This window comes from Dryas octopetala, chromosome 2 (assembly GCF_963921425.1).
Source record: "Dryas octopetala chromosome 2, drDryOcto1.1, whole genome shotgun sequence".
In the NCBI taxonomy this organism is placed as follows: domain Eukaryota; kingdom Viridiplantae; phylum Streptophyta; class Magnoliopsida; order Rosales; family Rosaceae; genus Dryas; species Dryas octopetala.
Genome location: NC_141367.1, coordinates 3,646,899 through 3,668,035, shown reverse-complemented (window position 1 = coordinate 3,668,035; position 21,137 = coordinate 3,646,899). Strand labels below are relative to the sequence as shown.

General features: G+C 33.3%; 1 protein-coding gene across 3 annotated transcripts; it reads left to right on the top strand.

Annotated features, from left to right (window-relative positions):
* Positions 1–583: 583 nt before the first annotated feature.
* LOC147292556 (putative acyl-activating enzyme 16, chloroplastic) lies at positions 584–14,924 on the top strand. Of its 3 annotated transcripts, none has more exons than XM_086232118.1 (18): positions 584–1,062; positions 1,936–2,127; positions 2,985–3,099; positions 4,025–4,112; positions 4,653–4,858; positions 6,808–6,926; positions 8,128–8,277; positions 8,568–8,635; positions 9,080–9,185; positions 10,955–11,113; positions 11,427–11,480; positions 11,558–11,638; positions 11,976–12,113; positions 12,511–12,670; positions 13,743–13,822; positions 13,926–14,071; positions 14,515–14,572; positions 14,665–14,924. In XM_086232118.1, the coding sequence occupies exons 1-18, from the start codon at positions 880–882 to the stop codon at positions 14,755–14,757; spliced, it is 2,196 nt and encodes a 731-aa protein (XP_086088244.1). In that variant the 5' UTR covers positions 584–879; the 3' UTR covers positions 14,758–14,924. The 3 variants fall into 3 exon arrangements, with proteins under 3 accessions (XP_086088244.1, XP_086088243.1, XP_086088245.1); XM_086232117.1 differs by having other exon boundaries at positions 2,982–3,099; XM_086232119.1 differs by having other exon boundaries at positions 922–1,062; positions 1,878–2,127; positions 2,982–3,099.
* The last annotated feature ends 6,213 nt before the right edge of the window (positions 14,925–21,137 follow it).

The following is a 21,137-nucleotide window of genomic DNA, read 5'->3' as shown; positions in this document are numbered from 1 at the left end:
TGAGGGAGAAGCAACTGGTCGATTTTCTGGTCTAGTTGTTGAATGCGCGGTCTACATATGATATATATAAGGGCATTTTGGTCCGAACAAATATTAGAAATGTAAGTTTTGAGAGAGGAGGGTCAAAAAAACTTATTGTACATTAAAAAGGGTTACTGAATTAAATTAACCACACAACAGCCAACACCCATCGGAGCTCCTACTCAAACCTCTTATATTAAGGTTCTATTATGTTGTATCTCTTCAAGTATATCATTAAATCTCCCTCAAATCGTAGCAAAACTCTAAAATCGAACAAAGAAAGAATGAAAAAAAAAACAGAAAAAATAAAAATCTTTCTTATTCTTAGCGAACACAAAATTGGATATTAAAAAGAGTGGTGGTTGAAGATCGCGAAGGTTGTGGGTATCAATACGAACAGTTGGGTTTGGAGAATAAAATTGTTTTTAAATGAATGGGACATAGAAGCGGGTTGGTTTAGAATTTCTCTTAGAAAGTGATTAGTCATATCAATTCACGTGGCATTGTGACTATTGTCCTAAAAAAGGCAAAAAGGTCTTTTAATCAAATTCTGGCGTGGGTAGCCTGAACGCGGCAGAATTTGCTCGAAAGGAAACCAAGGAAATTTCTCTTATCTGATAGACTCTGTCACTCTGATATCTGTCTACTCTCTTTTCTATCTTCTATGTGTAACCCAATCGACTCCGCTGCAGAAACGTCGTCGTCTGTCTTTCACAACTCTTGCATTCTCTCACACTAATTGTTCAGAAACACTATCACTTGTGAATACATACAAAGGGACGCACAACCAGTGCTTTATTTGGAGCTCTGATAAATCCCACTTTCCACAGTTTGTTCTTCTGCTTCTGCGAATCAAATATGGCCACCATTTTCTTAATGTCCAACTTCATTTTGGGTAACACTTTTGATTGTGGGCATACCCATCAATTCCTATCTTCTAATAATAAATTCACAAGCAGAGAGACCTTTCTTAGAACATGCTATGGATGCCGAGGTGGGTCTCCTCTGAATCGTGGATTTCGAGTGTTTTGCCAATCAAAGGTGATTCTTGAACACCCTTTTGGGAATTCGACACGTTTTCATTGGCAGTGGATTTGTTATTTGTTTGGTTTGTATGTATTTTTCATTTTGAATTTCTACTCATTTAATATGTTTGGGTTGATGGGTTCATAGTATTGCCTCCAATGCAAATGTTACTATGTCAGCAATGTTTGTAATTCTATCATTGTGGATAAGAATTTATAATTCTGAATGCATGAGACAGTTGAAAAGAGAGTTGTGTTGACATTCCTACACCTTTAAAATGAGGTTTAGGATATGAATTTCTGTTGTTGTTGAATGTAATGTACTTCTGAATACACGGTACATTGGCAATCCCGTTGCAGTGTTACTATGTTATATTAATTTCCGTGGTTTCATAAGCATTATATTTTTGTATTTTGGTTTCGTTGCTATGTTCCGGCGTCATTTTTGTCCAGAATAAAACTTACATGCGTCCAGAATTTTCATTTTCTTCAGTTTTTTGCTAATTTCTTTTCAAGTAAGGAATTAGAAACTGATATATTTATGTTAGAGTTCTTAGAGCTTTCAACTTTTGTCTAGATGATTCGGTATGTTATCTTATCTGTATGTCTGCTTCATTGTTTTATAGTATTCCACTTCCATAAGAGGTAGTAAGTGTTCTTGAGCTTTCAAAAGTGAGATCTGTGGAATTATATGAATATGAATTAAATTCATCATGCCATATTCAAAAGTATCATTTGATCGTTTTGGTCCTATTGCAATGATCTTATTAAGTGTATATTAAAAAGTTTGTGTTTGTTTTCTCTTTGCTTTAAAACGTTTTGAATGTACAGATGGAAACACAGCTACGGGGCACTTATATCTATTTGTATTCAAAATATTCTGTTACAGACAGAGGAAATGCGGATAAAAAGGTATTCACCTTTTCTAGAAAGTGCGTTAATAGATGGTAATGGTGCTTCGGTGTCTGATGATTGGCAAGCAGTTCCTGATATTTGGAGATCTTCAGCAGAGAAATATGGTGATCGCGTGGCATTGAAGGATCCATACCATGACCCACCTTCAAGTTTAACTTATAAAGAGGTTAATTTTCTTTTCTTTTTACTTATTGTCTCTTTCATATATATTCTATCATGACCATTTTTCTCTTTTTCTTTTTCACCAGAATGGGCATTTCATGCAATGACCAAAAAAAAAAAATTACTTATTCTTTTTCTCTTTTGCATTCTACTGCATCCTTTTTTTTTTTTTTTGTTGAAACAAAAACTTTTATTAAACATAGTAAAAATGAATTTCGACCCAGTGACTTACAAGAAAAGATATAAGGATTACATTAACAATCAGCTTTGACAATGAATCCCATAAGGATGCCAAAGAATCTTCTTTCCCATAAAAAATTCACTTCCTCCACCCTATCTTCTAAGATTCTGTTAATTTTTTCCTTCCAAATAATCCAAAGATAAGATAAAATAGCACATCTCCAAAAAAAAATAAAATTTATCGCTTCTTATTAGCCCCAACATCCTAGTACTCCACAACCATCAAAGAGTAACAACTTTTAGGCAAAGATACCCACTACTCCAAAAACTTGAAGCAGCCTAATGTAAAGTTTTGGAGTGAAAGGACAATGCTCTTATAAGTGAATGTTCTGACTTAGAAATACTATTAATTACTCATGTTTTAGAATTTCTGTCTTTTAGTGTGTGTTGTTGAGTTTGTGGCTGGTATAGATTGTTAGGCTTCTCTTCTAACAGCTTAAGCTTTTGGGATCACTAGTAACATAACACTACTTATTGGAAAAGTGTTCGAGTGTGGTAACTTAAGCTTTTGTATTGACTGGCCATTAGCTTAGTTTGATTGTATCAATATACTCTCTCTTAATTTTTTTAATGATTTTCTACTGTTACTTGTGTTTGTCCTTGGTTTCTTCAAAATAGCAGCTTGAACAGGAAATTTTGGATTTTTCTGAAGGCCTGAGAGTTGTTGGATTAAAGCCAGAAGAAAAAATTGCACTTTTTGCTGATAATTCATGTCGTTGGCTTGTTGCAGATCAGGGTATGGAATTTTTCGTAGCATTGTTGCTTAAAAAATATTTGATTAAATCAATTTTTTAGAGCTTTCTCATAGTACCTTCTCTAGAATGTGGTATGCTCATTTTCTCTATCGCCATATTGTTCTGAATCTTCTGATAGCATCACTGTATGCTCTTCAGGTTTGTTGCTTCACTTCCTGCTGTTGATAACTGGAATATAACTGAATGCACCCATGAAAGGAATCAAGTGCATATTCTATATGTAGAAAAATGTAGCAGAACAATCCTAAAGAAGGGGTATTAGTTGAGTGACAAATTGAGAATGAACTGTACAAAAGAGGCTAAGTAAACACCCATAATTTTTTCCCCAAAATTGGCTGTACTTGTTACTTTTAAAGGAGTTAATCTTGTTTCATTTCACTTTTGCTAATGGAGACACTGACTCTAAATTTTGCACTTCTCCTATATCAAATAAACTATTCGCTAAATTTGTGTGGTGCCAATCCACCCATCCACGTTGGAAGCAATATGTAGCAGTTTTGGAGGATAAACTTGAATTGGGTCTAAAATTTTATTTTATTTTTTAATTTTTGATAATAAACAACAATTTCTTTAATAAAACAAGCAGCTAAACTTTTATTTATTGAATGTGCAAGTTGGCGGAATATAATGCTAATGCGGCTGTCACAATATCACTTCACCCATCTGCATAGCTAGCGAAAACCTTCAATTTTAGAATACTCTTGAAACAAATTTTTATGTATTTTTAATGAACCTTTGAACAATTTTTAGCTAGTCAACTCTATTATTGGGAGAAAGTCATTAAAGAAATGTTAAACTGCTGCACATGATGTTTATTTATATATTTGTGTTTTTTATTGATAGATCTCCTTTGTGTCTCAATCTCTATATATTTAAAGCTCATTCTCATGTCTTATTTTGATTTAGGTATAATGGCCACTGGAGCAATCAATGTGGTAAGAGGTTCGAGGTCAACGGTTACAGAGTTATTACAAATATATGATCAGTCAGATAGGTTTGGGAAAAATCTCTCTTAAGTCTACATTCTAATTATTTCATGTATATTACCACTGTCATGATATATATATGGTGTAAACAATAAGTTGTATGCTTTCTATTAAATGCATCCCTGTAATTCATTCAAATTCATGTTTTTTGTTTTTTTTTTGGGGTGCTATGCATCATTTTTTTAGAGTTTCAACGTATTATAGTGGGCTGCTTTCACATTGGATCTCTTTTTGAGTGTCAATGAGTGCAAATTCCCTTACTTGAACGCAATATAAATATAATGGATCTGAGAAATCTCTTAGAATAATATAGTTCTTACTTATTTTGATTCATAATGTTGAAGTAATGACTGTTAGACAATTTGATTTTTCTATTCTCTGAAGTTAGTAGTGATAGTTCAATTGGGATCATTGAAACCACTGGACCAATAAAAGCATGCGTATTATGTTCCAATGAAAATTTATGTCTTTATAAAAGCATGTTTCCTTCTCTTTTACCTTGATGACACCATGGAATAATCTTGAGTTTAACTTCATTGCTACTACAGTGTTGCACTTGCTGTGGACAGTCCTGGATTGTTCAATCGGATTTCAGAAGAACTCTGTTCCAAGGCTGTAATGAAATTTGTTGTTCTGCTTTGGGGGGAGAAGTCAAGCCTGGTCAGTGACAGAAAGATCCCTATTTTTAGCTACAAGGAGATTATAGATTTGGGACGAGAGAGTCGTAAGAGTATGCTTGATTCTGATGATGCTCGTATGTCAACCATCTGTTTTTATAGGAATTTCTTTTTTGTTTTGAATACATTTAGAGCCTTTTTGTATGCTTGATTATGATGATGCACATATCTCAACCATCTGTTTTTGTTTATAATTTTTTTTTAAATACGTTTAAAGCCCTTGCCCAAGTTTGGTTTCAAACTCAAGTCCTAAAGTTTGTTTTTAACACTTCTAATGTTTTCAGCTTCTCATGGCGTCGTAATCGTAAATCATGCAATATTGGAGAAAATAAATCATGATTTAGGGCTGGAAAATAGTAAATTTAGGACACCTCACTAAAATATATTATAATATAGTACCCATAATAATTGGATCAGTTTGGATCTTTAGTTTCTGAAATCCCAAAACTGACAACCAATTGAATCCAATTGGTTTTGTAACTTTCAAATTGATTCCAATCCAAACCACTTGGATTGGATTGTTTAGTCATATATTTGGTTTTTCTTTTTCCATGCCATAGATAAATTCTAATTTTTTTTTTTTTTTGAGGTATTATTAAATCATCTAAAGGATCTCATGTTTGTTGAGGCTATTATCATTACAAGTTTGACATTATCATAGTAGTCATATGGTATGCTATAAAGTTCAACAGGAATTTTAGGTTATAGTTTGCTCTCGAATGGAAAAGCATACCACTTAGAAGAATGGGAAAAAAATGAAATAAAGAATCAATTATTTCATGGAATGACTTGTATATCACTGCAACCATACCATTTTTCCTTTAAATGTGAGGTCCTATTTTCAATTTACTAGCTATGTACAGGTTAGCCACTTAGGCTCCTTTTAGTGTAGGCTTTTCTTATGACGGAACCAACGTGGTTGTTTCTTCTTTAAATTTCACATGCACCATTTGTTAAGACCACATCATTTTGAAGAATGATCTCTTTCCTTTTATTCGTTTTTTTTCTTCTTCTTTCAAACATGCTTTTCCCATGTACTATTTGTTAAGACTATCATTTTAAGGAATAATTCTCTCCTCTGATTTTTTTTCTCTTTCAAACATGGGCATACTCTCTTTCAATCTGTGCATTATTATTGGTTTAGGTATGATGTTTTAACAGAAAGAAAAGGACAAGAAGTGTAGTTGGTTTGATATGTAGTTCTAGCAATTTCAATAAGCAGTTTTGTCCTCCAGATCTGTCTGAGAATCGTATTAACAAATCTGGTTTAGTTAAATTAAAAGATAAAGACAGCAGGGAGAGGCAGTCCGTGTTATTTAGCTTGAATTTCATAAACTTGTTGCTGACACCTTATGGAATGTTGCAACAAAAAGTAAAGGACAAAAAGGTGTAATTGGTATAATATATAGTTTTAGCTTATTCACAACTCATTAAAAACTTAGCAGTGTTAATGTGTTTAGGATAAAAATTGATAGCCTAAGCAGCTTTATCCTCCAGATTTGATTCAGAATCGTATCAGCAATTCTGATTTATTCAAATTAAAAGAGAAAGTCAGCAGGGAGAGGCAGTCAATGTTATTTAGCCTTGAAATTTCATTTAAATGTATTTTCATAAAACTTTTTTCTGTCACCTCATGGAATGTTGTGGTTCCAATAGTCTTGTGTGCTTAGACAGTTGGTCCTTCCCTTCCTCTAAAAGTTCTCTTTATTTATGTATATATGTATATATGAGGGTATGTATGTGCATATATATGTATAAATAGATCACTATGAATATACTTAATATATAGGTGTATTATTCATGTATCAATAGGTATGTATGTATACATGTGTGTTGTAAAACGATTATCCATTGTCAATGCATTTGATGTTTGGCATATCAATTTAGTTAGCTGTCTTTCCTTTGCAGGAAAATTTCTTTGCATTTAATTTTAGTTGTATTACACTTCTACATATCCTTCTAGTTTCAGTAAGTGGACTACAATTTGGTTGGCAGGTATGCAGCATCTGATGTATTCTGATTGCAGGGCAATACTCTATATGTGAAGCCATCAACTCAGATGATGTTGCTACACTAGTATATACAAGTGGAACAAGTGGCAAACCAAAAGGTGTCATGCTCACTCATCGAAATCTGTTGCATCAGGTTTGTCTTGGTTGTATTGATTTTGACAAAGCTATAATATCTAGAAATTTCAACAAAATACAAAATTTTAACAAAGTATCTAGAAGTTTTACTGATAAAGGAAAGGTGTCATTTTGTTAAATGGTATGTACTCAGAAGAACCTTCTAAAAAAATACAAAAACAGAAGAAGTGAAAACTGATCTTTAAAATTTATCCACATTTAGCGTAATGGAGCCACCCTTGAATCTGTCCCCTTTTACCTTCCCTTTTTTCCATGCTGCAGCACGTTGACTCCTCAACTTTTCTTGGCATAACTAGATCCATCCCAAGGAAAGATAAAATAGTTACTTTTTCTTTTGCAAGCAAATAGCAAAGAGCACATGTTCAACTCTTCATTGATCCTTTTGTAGCATCAACTTACCACATCCTGCTCTTGCTTAATCAAATTTTCACCATTAGTATCCTTCCTACCACAGCAGCCTACATACCACAGAAAATATAGACCTTGTAGGGAGCTCCATCCATTTACGCTACTTTTCCATGCAGAGACACAGCTACATTTTCCTTCACTCAGTACTTGGTAAAAAGATTTAATATATATAAATAAAATAATAATAAAAACATGTCGCTCCTGTTAAATTCTGTCAGATGACGTCATCGCGAATGCCATCACCTGGGACCTTATAAAGCATGTAAAATTAATCTGTAATATAATCCATTACTGTTTTGTCTGTTCCTATGAATCAAGTTTCAATATCTGCCACCAAAGAAATCTTGTCCACAGGTATAGAGTCCAAAAAAGGACTTCCCTACCAACGAATTACTTGAAAAGGGAACTATCATACCATCCCTGACCTTATATAAAGTATTTCATGCAACTCCATCCTTGACTTTTTCATGCATCCTTGAGCCTTGAATTTCTTTGATTATGACATTTAAAATCATCTTCAATACTCTGAACACCCCCCCCCCCCCCTTGTAATTGATAAGGTAGGCATCATGTGCCTCCACAACAAGAATGCATCACATATCTTTATAAAATGATGTGGGAATCACATGCCTCACTGCAACGTCTTCTTCCTTGCAATGAATTTTAGCCAACTATTTGTTGCATTTTGGAAGACCTTCCCCAATTTCTATTTGTTATAATTGAAACCAATACTTGCCTTAATAAATAATTCTTAACTTGTTTTGGGGCTATTTTCTTTGTTCTTTTTGCAGATAAAGAACCTCTGGGACATTGCACCTGCTGTAGGTGGGGATAAATTTCTCAGCATGCTCCCACCTTGGCATTGCTATGAACGAGCTTCTGAGTATTTCGCTTTTACATGTGGAATTGAGCAATTTTACACTACTGTGAGGAAATTCAAGGTATTAATTTTTCCTTTGTTGATTTTCATGCCTGTTAAGATGTCATTTGCTTTATTCTATTTAACTTTTGGGAAATGTAGCCTAGTGCAAATACATTCTAAGGACTGGCCATAACAATTTTTGGTTTGGGAATTTACTCTACTCTACACTACACTATTTTGCAGTGATCTTGAAGAAGAAAGAAAAGAATATTTCTTTATTTGAAATGGAAAAGCTATTTATTTTAACATGTATTTATTTGATATCTCATTATGGTTGTATATGTTCTAATTTTTTATATTACTTGATAGGATGATTTGCGACAATATCAACCAGATTATGTAATTTCAGTTCCTTTAGTGTATGAGACACTTTACAGGTATGTTCTTTTTGTGAAAATTATGGCTACTGCTTCTCCCTGTGGAGGTCTGTGCTAAAGTGTTCCTTCCTAGTATCCATTGAAGATTGATCTTCATGTAGGGTTATCTGTTTAACCCCTTTTTTTCTCTGTTTTTTTTTATTTTTTATTTTTTATTTTTATTTTTTTAATGTTTTAATATTTAATTTTAAATAAAAAGAATTAAAATTTCCATTCCTTGGTTAATTTTGTAAGATTTAAACTGTCTAATCAGATGTGCTAAATAAAGCTCAAATCGGCTTCAGATGTAAAACTGAGATATCCATTTAACCTTTTGGTTTTTTCTCTTTGTTATGGATTTGCAATTGTGAAATCTCATGCTGTAATAATCATGATAGAATCATGAAATATCGGCCAAGCTTGCTTTTTTTTTTTTTTGGTAAATTTTTACTGTCCTCTTTGCAGGGGGATTCAGAAACAGATTTCTTCCGGCTCTACAGCTCTTAAGCTTATTGCGCTTACGTTCATAAGGATCAGCTGGGCATACATGGAGTTTAAGAGGATCTATGAGGTTCATTTACTGAGCATTTTGTCGTTCTTTCCTTGTTGTTTGCTATTGTCGTTGTCATCAAATTTAAATTCATTATGTTCCATGTGTATTGAATTAAACCCCCTTTTGACCTTATTCTTTGATGTATTTAGATTTATAGCAGTTTTGGCAATAGGAATAAGCAGCACAAAGAAAACAGCAAAAGTAAAAACACACGAGAACACCAAAGATTTGTTATCGAGGTTCGGCTAACTTTGCCTACGTCCCCGTGTGATCTTTAGAGAATCACAGCTGCACTATGAAGATTAGAAATAGATTACAAGAGCTTATTGAAACCCTAAAACTAACCCTCTACCCGCAATTCACTTCTATCTCTCCCTATCACTCTTGTGTTTCTGCCTTTCTTCAGAACTTATGAAGACTTGAGAAACTCCTCTCTTCTAATTTTTAGACTTGCCAAGCCCTATTTATAGACTATAGGGTTTAGCTTACATTCCTTGACTTATTAGGATTGCCTAAACCTTTTAGAATAGGGAAAGGAACTTTCTTCTCTAAATCTAACCTTAAATCAACTAGGAATACAAGAGAACTATTTCCTAAAGCTACTAGGAAATACTTGTGCACACTTTTCTCTAGTTTCCTAAACTGATTAGGAATCCTAAAACCAACTAGGACTTCAACGAACCAAACACAACACCATGCTTATTTTCATGTTCATTTTTGTTAAAATATGATTTTTAAATCATGGCCAACTATTTTTTTGTTATTTAATTTGTTCATGGCTTCTTATTGCTGTAAGTAAGACCACTAAACCAGTATCTCTCTGTGTGCCCCAATTGCTTCATGTTAATAATTTCGTGAACATGTATTTTGTATTATCTTGTATTCTTTTTTGGCACCTTAAAGTTTATGTAACAGAAGTTGGTTTCTTTGTTATACATGTTTTCTTATTGAACTTAAAATATGCCTAAACTTCATATTTCTACAACACATTTTCAACCATTAGCCACCCATGATGGTCACTAGCAGTCACCTATCACTGGCCCATCACAACCTTTCCGCCAAATGTTGTCCATGGTTGCGAAAGATCGCAACCGAATATCACTGGTTGAGATCTATAACTAAACACCCCAGCACACGTATATATAATATTTCCCTGTATATCAAACACATATTATCACTGATCTAAAATTTTCCTTAACGAGCAATATGTCCTACTGCTTCTGCTGAGTAAACAGAGATTGTCAATCAATAAACATGAACTTTTGTTGAACTGCTACTCATTAAGTAAATGGAGATTGTGGGTTCCCTCAAATTTTCCACACTTAGATATTTTATCTCCTTCATACGTTGTTTGCAGGGATAGTGAAGGGTTCTGTAAAATTCCCAATGGAAGTGACAGACGTACTGCATACAGCGAACATAGAAAATTCATTTTTTTCAAAGAACAAATAAATTTCCCTTGCAGGCCTCAATGCTTATCTTCATGGATTATGGTCCATTAACTTATTATGCCTTCAACATAGAAAAGTAAAATGTGCTCTGTTGGCATCTATAAACTAAACTTACATAACTTTGAAATGTTTGACCCACCCGTTAAATAAGTCTTTTGTAATAATACTGTTGCTTCATAATTTTTTGACTGAATGTATTTGAATCCTCTGATAAATATTTTGTCCCTTAACTCTTGTTTAAATGCCTTCCATTTATCAAAGTAGCATCTGGTTTTACACTCAATTATCAATTTTGTTATGCCTTATTTCATTGACTGATTTCGATTTGGTTCATAGGGGACATATTTAACGAGGAAACAGAAGCAACCTTCGTATCTTGTTTCAGTATCAGATTGGTTATTGGCAAGAATTGTTGCTGCGTTATTATGGCCTTTGCATGTGTTGGGAAAGAAACTAGTCTATAATAAAATCCACTCGGCTCTCGGAATATCAAAGGTCATCTTATTTATAAGTTATTATTTGTAGTCAGCTTCTTTATATTGTTACAACTTTTTCAAAAGTGGGTATTGCATGGTTGGCTTTTGTGGATATATTTCACAAGGCACTAAAAGCTCTTGTAAGTGATTATTTAACTAAAAGAATCTTTTTGACATTTTGTTTTCTCATTTGCAAAGTTTTCTTGGTTTCCAGAAGAGAATCTGTATTTTCTCATTTCAATCCTTTTAGGTATATCTCATTGATAAAACTACATACTGCGACCTTACTTATAAAGAAAGGGACTAATAAAAAATTATTTGGCTTCCTGTAGGCTGGCATTAGTGGAGGAGGCAGTCTGCCTTCACATGTTGATAGATTCTTTGAGGTTAGATTCGTACTCATATTTTTCTTGACAAATAGAAGTTTTGGACAATCATTTATATTAGCTTTATATGCTTGCAGGCAATTGGTGTGAAATTGCAAAATGGATATGGTTTAACAGAGACTTCTCCTGTTGTTTCTGCTCGACGACCAAACTGTAATGTAAGAAATAAAGTTTATGTGTCCAGCCCAATTTGGTTTGATTGTTGTGTGGACTCACACATCAAGGGGAATGTTAGTTTGCATTGTAATGTTGTTGTGTTGGGCTTGATATACTGCTTGAACTATGCTATAGCTATATAAGTACTTTTATCTTTTTTTTTTTTTTGGGTTATATCAATTGTATTAAAAAATTTTCAATCGTATTTTTTCTGGTTGAACAAGTCTTCTGAAATTGTAGTCACTTGAACGAGTCTTCTGGTATTTTAGACTTCTCTTTTTAGTTCTATTCTGACAGATTTATCCCCTTTTTTTTTCTCTATTTGCATCTACACTGAAGGTTATTGGTTCAGTGGGGCATCCAATTCAACATACTGAGTTCAAAGTTGTAGATTTTGAAACTGGTGAAGTTCTCCTACCTGGTTTTAGTGGCATTGTAAAAATTAGGGGCCCACAAGTGATGAAAGGATACTACAAGGTATCATTATTTTCTATTGACATAATTAGCTTTGTAAATATACTATTGAATATATGCTAAAAATAGTTTGTATTTATTTCATAGATATAACAAAGTCCTAGTTAATGGATCCCTGTAACTGAGAATCTTGTATATTCTTCTGTACACCCAACCAGCAGTACCCACGCAATTTGTTTTCTCACACCATACTTTGAGCCGCAACCTAACATATGTAATATAATTATATAAGTGAACAAACATATTTGCCTTATACAAATCTCACATATATATATATTATCTTTTATTTCAATTGTCTTTAGTGTTTAGTGTTTACACACGTGAATTGTTATTAGAATTCAAGAAACTATTCAGTTACCTAATGTGTGTTCGTTGACTTTTTTGTTAATGTTTGGACTAGAATCCAGGGGCTACAAAGCAAGTATTAGATGAGGATGGTTGGCTAAATACTGGAGATATAGGTTGGATTGCTCCTCACCATTCAACAGGGCGAAGTCGTCACTGTGGAGGTGTAGTTGTCCTTGAAGGGCGTGCCAAGGACACTATAGTTCTTTCAACAGGTATAGCTTAAATTTCTTCTGCAACTCTTTCATGGATCTTCTTACTAAAAACTTTAAATATCTGTGTGGGATTTACTAACAATCTGTCATGCATGGATCTTCTTCTGCAACTATGTAATATCTTTCGCAGAGCATTGAAGAACAAGTTACAAAAATAGTGAGATTAAAGGAGTTACTTACGAACTTTTTTGGCCTAAAAATATGTTTCGAAACATGTTCTTTCCTCATAGTGGAGAGTTTTTATTTGCAAAGTAAAAAACAAATTCAATCATTTTGTGGGAAATTAAAAGTTTGACATGATTAATATTGAAAATTTTATGGAAATTAAAGAAGGATATGCAAAAATGTAATCAATTTTGTTAAAATTGGATGCCAAATCCTAAGTTCTTCAATAATGAAAATGACATTAAATGTCCTTGTTTTGTTTCATATTAATGAAGACACCCAAAATCTTGGGGGCTTGCATGATTATATTTCTAAATGGAGATAGACAGATTTGATAGTTTTGCAATATAGATATATGTATTTTCAGAGGTCTCAACCATATGAAATTATATGCACTGAAAACTTAGCTCATTCTAAAATTCATTTTCTGTGTTTATAGTACATGGTGTACCTGTTCTTTTTATATTTTATTTAACATTTTAAATGTTTCTGGCAACTCTTGGCTGCATTCTTTCAGCACTATTTGATTTAATCTTTGGAATTTTTCTTTTGACATTGTGGGAATCCTACTTCTTTTAGATATTTAATGTGATCACAATGATGTAACCACTGCTTTACCTTCTGTAATTGAGGTTTGTTCTATACTTCTACGCAAGAACAAATTATTGCAGACCTGAGTTTCACATTTTGTAGCTGCAGGCTGCTTTTATTTATTTATATTTTCAAATTGAAAACTTTTTTTCTGTTTTTCTTCTTATCCTGAAGACTATCTCTTACTACAAGGTTTTTTCTTTCATTAGTCTACTTTTATCAATCTGAATGAAACACTTATAGTTTTGTATTTATTTTTTGTGTCAATTTTGTTCCTTTGCTCCAACACTGTGCTTGTTGCCACTTTCTTAACTAGGGGAAAATGTTGAACCAGTAGAGCTTGAGGAAGCTGCCTTGAGAAGTAGTCTAATTCAACAAATTGTTGTCATTGGCCAGGTTAATTGAGTCTCAGTTTTTTGTTTTTACTGTAGTTGTATATTCTGCCACTTTTAAGAGTTGTATACTGATTTTATGTATGTGGTTAAATTCATATATGTAGGATCAACAACGGCTTGGGGCAATAATTGTTCCAAACAAAGAAGAGGCTTTACTTGCAGCCAAAAAGTTGTCTGTTGTAGATGTTAATGCCTCTGACCTAGCCAAGGAAAGAATGACAAGCTTGTTATATGAAGAATTGAGAAAATGGTAAAAACTCTTTCTAGTTTTAGTTATTTTAAATATATTGGATGGGATTTGCTTGACTGAAAGTGTTATTATGTTTTCTCTTTCTTTTGCTATTTAGTTGAATAAAATGAAGTCCCATTGAGGAGCACTAAAAATGTCTAAAACTAGTAAGAATTCAAACTTTAAGGCAGTTTGGTGTCTGTTAGAGGAATGGCAGGAAAGATTTGACTATGGGACTTGGTAATGTCGGTGAGATGAAGTTAAGCATATTCAAGAACCGGATTTAAATGTGTGACAGTTAATTTTAATTTCTTACAATGTTCGGTCCTATGGCCAATAAATTTAAGCTTTAGAGTTTAGACAGGTTCTACTCCCATGTTTGAGATCCAGTTATCTGACAAGTGTTGGCTGTTAGGTATATCATGTGACTGTGTCTGTCATCATTTTCCTTCTATTTCTTGCAGGACTTCAGGGTGTTCATTTCGAATTGGACCAATCTTAATTGTGGATGAACCTTTTACGGTAAAATTTATCCATTGTCAGCAGTGCCATCAACATTGCCTTTGGTGTTACAGATGTGTTACTGGTTGGCTGATTATACCTTTTTATTGCAGATTGATAATGATTTAATGACTCCGACTATGAAAATTCGAAGGCATAGAGTCGTGGATCGATACAAGCAGCAAATAGACAATCTGTTCAAGTAAATCCGCAAAATATTTGTATATACTTTTTCAAGATATTATACATGGATCACATGTATCATAGTTCTCATTCATCATAGTGAATCAATAAAATATTGTCCTTTTTAATGATATTTTGTGTATCAGGCAAAAAAAAGAAGATATTTCTAGTAAATATTTTACATTATATTTATTGTATGTCCAAAGAAATGTTTGTTTTTGTTTCCAGACCCCCTAGAGTGCTTCTAAAACGGTATTAGGCTTGAAAAACATATCGGATTCAGATTAGATTGATTTAAATCCAAATATGAATTCATTTATAATCCAATAATCGGATTATCAAATTCGAACATGTCAATCCATATCAAATTCCACCACATTCGGATTGAATCAAATTTTAATCAGATTTATTTAGATGCATACACATAATTAAAATTTTATTTAGGTTCAATGCAATCTTTCTTGCATACGTATGAACCTTTTACTTTTAACTTTAAGCTCATAGATAAGTAAAATGATTTAAATGAATTTTCAATGCTTTTAACTTTAAGCTCATTTTTAACATTAAGCTCATAAATAAGTAAAATGATCGATTTAAATGAATTTTCAATGCGTAAAAAACTAAAAATCTTAATTTACTTTTGCACACATACAATTTTTATTAAAAATATAAAATCAAATACAATTAAATATTATATTAAGTTGGATTGGATTAGTTTCTAATTTATATTTGATTTGTTTAAATTAATGAATTATTGGATTTGATCTTAATCAGATTATTGGATTGAAATTACAAATCCATATCGGGTTTGCAACTAGCCTAAAATGTAGGAAAAGAAACAATTAGGAACTAAGAAAACAAAAGGTTAACTCAGAGATACAACTTAGCTCTCTTCATGAATCAAGCCAGCCAACTCTTGGTGAACCAACTCAATGTCAAACACGTTATGGATTCGGATTTTATCTAGTCAATTTTCAGGTCTAGAAAAAAACAGGTACACAAAGGTTCATTGAAATGAATATAAGTAAAATTTTGAAAAAATAATTTTATTCGAGAGGCAGGACCTGACAATAATTCTGCAAAAAATAAAGGTTTTTATTAGTTTTGATACTTGAATTTTACCTATCATCCCAATTAAGTACTTAAACTATTATTTATCCTAATATTACACCCAAACTTTTATTTTGTTCTAATTCATTATGTAATGTGACTTTTGTCAAATAATAGTAACATTAGTTGACCACAGTATCATCCTAATATGATATGTTATCCTTCGTGATGGACAACTTTATGATGATTAGAGCATATTTACAAGGGTAATACTTGGGTCACCCCCCAAGGGGTACCACTTGCTCACCTACATCCCCCAAAACTACTTGTTAGGCAGTGCAGACTTAGTATCAGAATCATTCAATTTTTAAATCACTTATTAAAGATTATCTCTGCAAAATATCAACTCAATTGGAAATCGTTTAGTTATATAACTGTTATCGAATAAATGGACAGTTTGTAGTTAAAGAGTGGTTTCTTAACCAAACTATTTATTTATTCGATAATAGTTATATAACCAAACGATTTCCGATTGAGTTGATTTTTTGCAGAGATGATCTTTAATAGAAGATCTAAAAAATGAGCGGTTCTAATCTTGAGTCTGCACTGTCGAACAAGTAGTTTTGGGGTGTGGGGATGACCAAGTGGTACCCCTTGGGCCACCCAAGTACTGCCCTATTTACAAACTCAAAAGTAAAAAAAAAAAAAAAAAAAAAACAACCCACAAGGACTCATATATATACAGGATATGACCAAGGGTATACAAATGGCAAAAACAGTAAACCAAAGACCAATAGCTAGTGAAGACCTAACCACAAGATGTGCAGCACAAAGAGAGATTGAGATATGGAAGTTGACCCGCACCACCACCTCCTCAATTGAGGCCATCTAAGTTCAAACTTGCAACACATGAGAGGAAAAAAAACAACAATGTAGGGGTGAGCATCATATAGTACATTCATTGCTCCCCCTCATGGAACTCCTGCTAGGTTTGAAAATATTTAATACATATAAAGGTTTTTGAAAACATTCAAAATTAAATGTACAACATAAACCAGTAACCGAGTTCTATAAGACTACCAAAACCCAAATCTAAGCCCGAACCCAAAAAATAAAGCATGGGTTGAGCTTGGGTTTACCTTCCAACCTGCCCAACCCGACTAAACTCAAACCTAAGTTCGAACCCGAATTCGAACCCAAACCTAAAAAAATAAAGCTTGGGTTGACCTAATAACCCGCCCGAGTTCTTCCATTCCATATTTGGTCAATGTAAAAAATTTGTTTAAATTTCTAAGTTGGCATTGACGATCTTGTTAATAGTCTAACTTTCATACCTTTTATTGCATGAAATTTAATTCGAGTTTTAATTAACTGCAGCCAGTCACATACTACTATTAAGTTCAACATTACACGGGACAAGAAATGATACAAATTACTTAGCCTTTTCTTCTTTGGCATTTCTAAGTGAGACATGTAGATGGTTTGCTGTGTTGTGCGACACATATGAGTAATTCTCTCATTTGCCCATTTATTCCTTTCTAACACTTGGGTTTCATGCTAAGAGAATTAATGTATCTATTATGTCTAATAGATCTATGAACAATAGTTCCGTGTCTCCTTTCCCGTTCTTGCATTTAGGCTATTGAAAAGCAACCACCAAACCCTACATTGAGATTAACAACTGAGAAAGCAGCCATATATATATATAGGCTTTAGGATTTATGGTTTAGGCATCAACCTAGGGATCAGACCAGATCTACTAAAAAACACTTAAACAAGCTTGGGAGCAACCTAGAATCAGACTAAATTTGTTGAAATTAAATGTTTTTAACAATTTGATTTGATTTTTTTTTTTTTTTTTCCAAATGAAAGGGTAGTGGCTTGGGTATAGATGGGCTAATTTTTCATCCCGGTATTCTCTAAGGTGATGAGGATTGAAAATTGAAGCAGGGGATAGAGATGACAAATCGGATTCCACCTCATTTTGTTGCCATTTTTACTCCAAGAATAGAAAAGAGATGTGTACAGTGTACATTATAGTTCAAAGCATAAAATTACGGCCAAAATGTACAAATGGTTCTGGTTTGCACCATTTTTCAATATTACTCTCGCAGTTTTAAAATTTTTTAATTGTACCCTATTGTTTAAAAATGTTATCAACTATGGTCCAATTTCATAATTTCGTCCAATTTTAGTCAAATAGGGTGCATGCGTGCATCATGTCGGAGGGTGAAATCGCTCTTTCACTTAATCGCAGTTGGCCTTCCAACTAGTATACATGAGATTTTAATTACCCTCACAGCACGTAACACAAGCATGCACACTATTTGATAGAAATTAGACAAAATTGTGAAATTGGACCAAGATTGATAACATTATTAACCACAAGGGTATGATTAAAAGTTTTTAAACCACGAGAGTAACATTGAAATATAGTTGAAACCATGAGGCCCATTTGTGTAATTGAAATTCCTATAGTATGGGATGGTCCCCTATTGATGAATCAAATAACTCGGGAAAAAAAAAAAAATTGTACCCTCTTGGTTAAAAATATTAGAGTTAAATGCACTATTGGTCCACTTACTTTTATGTTTTTTCCAAATTGGTCCATCATTTTTTTTAACCAAGTTGGTCTACTTTCTTTTCGACATTTACCTACTTGGTCCATTCCGTCAATTTTGTTATAAATTCTGTTAAAATGAAGGACAAAATTGTCTTTTCATATCCAATAAATTTTTAATTCTATTTCTAATTTTAAAAATATTAAAACTAAAAAAATAATAATAAAAACACAATAATTAAATTTAAAAAACCAAAAAACAAACCCATCGTAAATCCCCGGCCAAACCCCCAAACCCCAGCCACCCCTCTTCCCTCCCTCAACCTCATTTTCTCATCTCCAATGACGGAAGTAGAAGCTCCTAGTGTCGTTGCCCGAGGCTCCAATGGCGGAAGCAGAGGCAGATCGAGATGAGGTGAAGTCGACGATTGGCAAAAGGGCATATCGAAAATGGATTTGGCTGCAAATGAAGAAGACGAAGCTAGATTTGCACATTCAAAAAGAGGGGAAAATAGAGAGAGAGAGAGAGAGAGAGAGAGAGAGAGAGAGAGAGAGAGAGAGGGGAAGAGGGGGTCACTGGCCAGGTGTGGTGGTAGGGCCAGGCAGAAGGTCAGTGAGAGGGAGGAGAGGGTGGAGGGTGGTGGGTGGGTGAGTTGCCGATGGTGGATAGAGGGTTGTGGGTGGTGGGTATGAGCTGGGCACGGGTTGGAGAGGGGATCAGGTGATGGTGGGTTTGATTTTTTCTGTTGTTTTTTTCCTATTCTTTTTTTCCAATTTTTTTTTTTCTGCAGGTGAGGGTGGAGATGGTGGGGAAGGAGGAGGGGCTACAAGTTGTGGGTGGAACCTGGGCTTCTTGTTCTTCTTTTATTTTTGTTTTTTTTTTAATTATTTTTATAGCTAGGCATGAGTGAAGATCATGGGAAGTTTCAGAATAAGAAAGAAGTGAAAAAAAAAGTAATGGCTATGGGTGTGATCAGGGAAGAAGAAGAAGAAGAAGAAGAAAAAGGGAAAAGAAATGGCTATGGGTGTGATCAAACAACAAGAAGAATTTGGGTTTACTGCAAATGGATTTTGGGTTTATGCAACTTTTGTTTACTGCAATTAAATGAATTTTGAGTTTACTGCATAATTTTGGATTTTGTGTGTGAATTGCAAGCCAAATGTATGAAGAAGAGAAAGAAGAACAAGAAGAAGATGGAAGAAAAAAATTTGTGGGGGCTGTTATTTTTCTTTGTTGATTGATCTAAGGGTGTGGATTTTTTTTTTCTTTGTTTTTAGTTCTAATATTTTTAAAATTAGAAATAGAATTAAAAATTTATTTAATATGAAAAGACAAATTTGTCCTTCCTTTTAACAAAATTTATAACAAAATTGACGGAATGGACCAAGTAGGTAAACGTAAAAACAAAAGTGGACCAACTTGGTGAAAAAAAAAAATCGTGGACCAATTTGAGAAAAACGTGAAAGTAAGTGGACCCATGTTGCATTTATCTCAAAATATTATCACTCTATCCAATTTCAGTCAAATAGTGTGCATGCATGTGTGCATCATGTTAGAGGGTCAAATCGATCTTTCACTTAATCACAGTTGGCCATGCTACTAGTAAGCATGAGACTTTACCCTCTCAGCACATAACACACGCATGCACACTATTTGATTGAAATTGGACTGAGATTGATAACAATTTTAACCACAAGGGTATGATTAAAAGTTTTCAAACCACAAGAATAACATTAAAATATAGTGCAAACCATGAGGTCTATTTGTGTAATTTAGCTACATTTAATAGCATGTCAATCAAGTCAACTTAATTAACTATAAAAAAAAAAAAAAAAAAAAAAAGGCAAAATGGTTATCCTACATGATATAATTTGTTAGTTTATTGTTTTATTTATTTTTTAATTAGTTTTCTCAAACAGTTTTGGTTCATTATGACTCTATAGTTTTCGATCTCTTGTTAGTTGTACTAAGACTATATATGAACTACACATTTAGTTAAGAATCAATCTAACTAATTATTACATTAATAATCTGGTAAGATAATATTTCCATACTAGAGGTACAATATAAGTAAAATATGCTAGTGATGATAAATTGAGAATGAAGAATTACATGCATGCATGTCTTGACCATTTGAAGGAAAATTAGACATACCTTGAAACTTACGTACATATTCCCGTGAGAGTTTATAAAGCATGGTGTGTAGTGGTTATCAAATCCATGCATGTACACACATTTTCCTATGTATAAGCTTCTATTAAGAAAGACTTAAATCGTTCAAGCAGAAACCAAAGTGGGTTTTTTGGGAAATTAATTTTTTCAAGAAAAGAACGTTTCAAGAGATCATAAAAAGCTTGAATTTAAGCTATACACTCCTTAACAACCTGTAGTTATACATAATACAAAGCTTTGTCAATAGCCTCTTGGCCACCTTTCTCTCTCTCATCTTTTCCTTGCTTTTCTACCTCTGCATGTTGTTTAGGTGTCCTTGATGAGTCCATTTCGGCTTTTTAATTTATCCACCCTAAGATTCGCTAACCACGGAGACATGGTTTACAATTCTTAAGCAAAATTCTTTCACACAAAACACTAGCTATATTTCCATGAAGATTAAGTTCCCCACTTAAATGTGTTATTATTGCACCAAATCTACATGCAATTGTAATGAGTTTTCGTTGTTTTTTATACAAATTGATCTATATATCTAGAATATGCTTTCTAATTTTTTTCATGATTAATTGTTTTTTTTTTTTTTTTGTGTGTGTGTGTAAGTCCAAAGAGGTCATCAACAA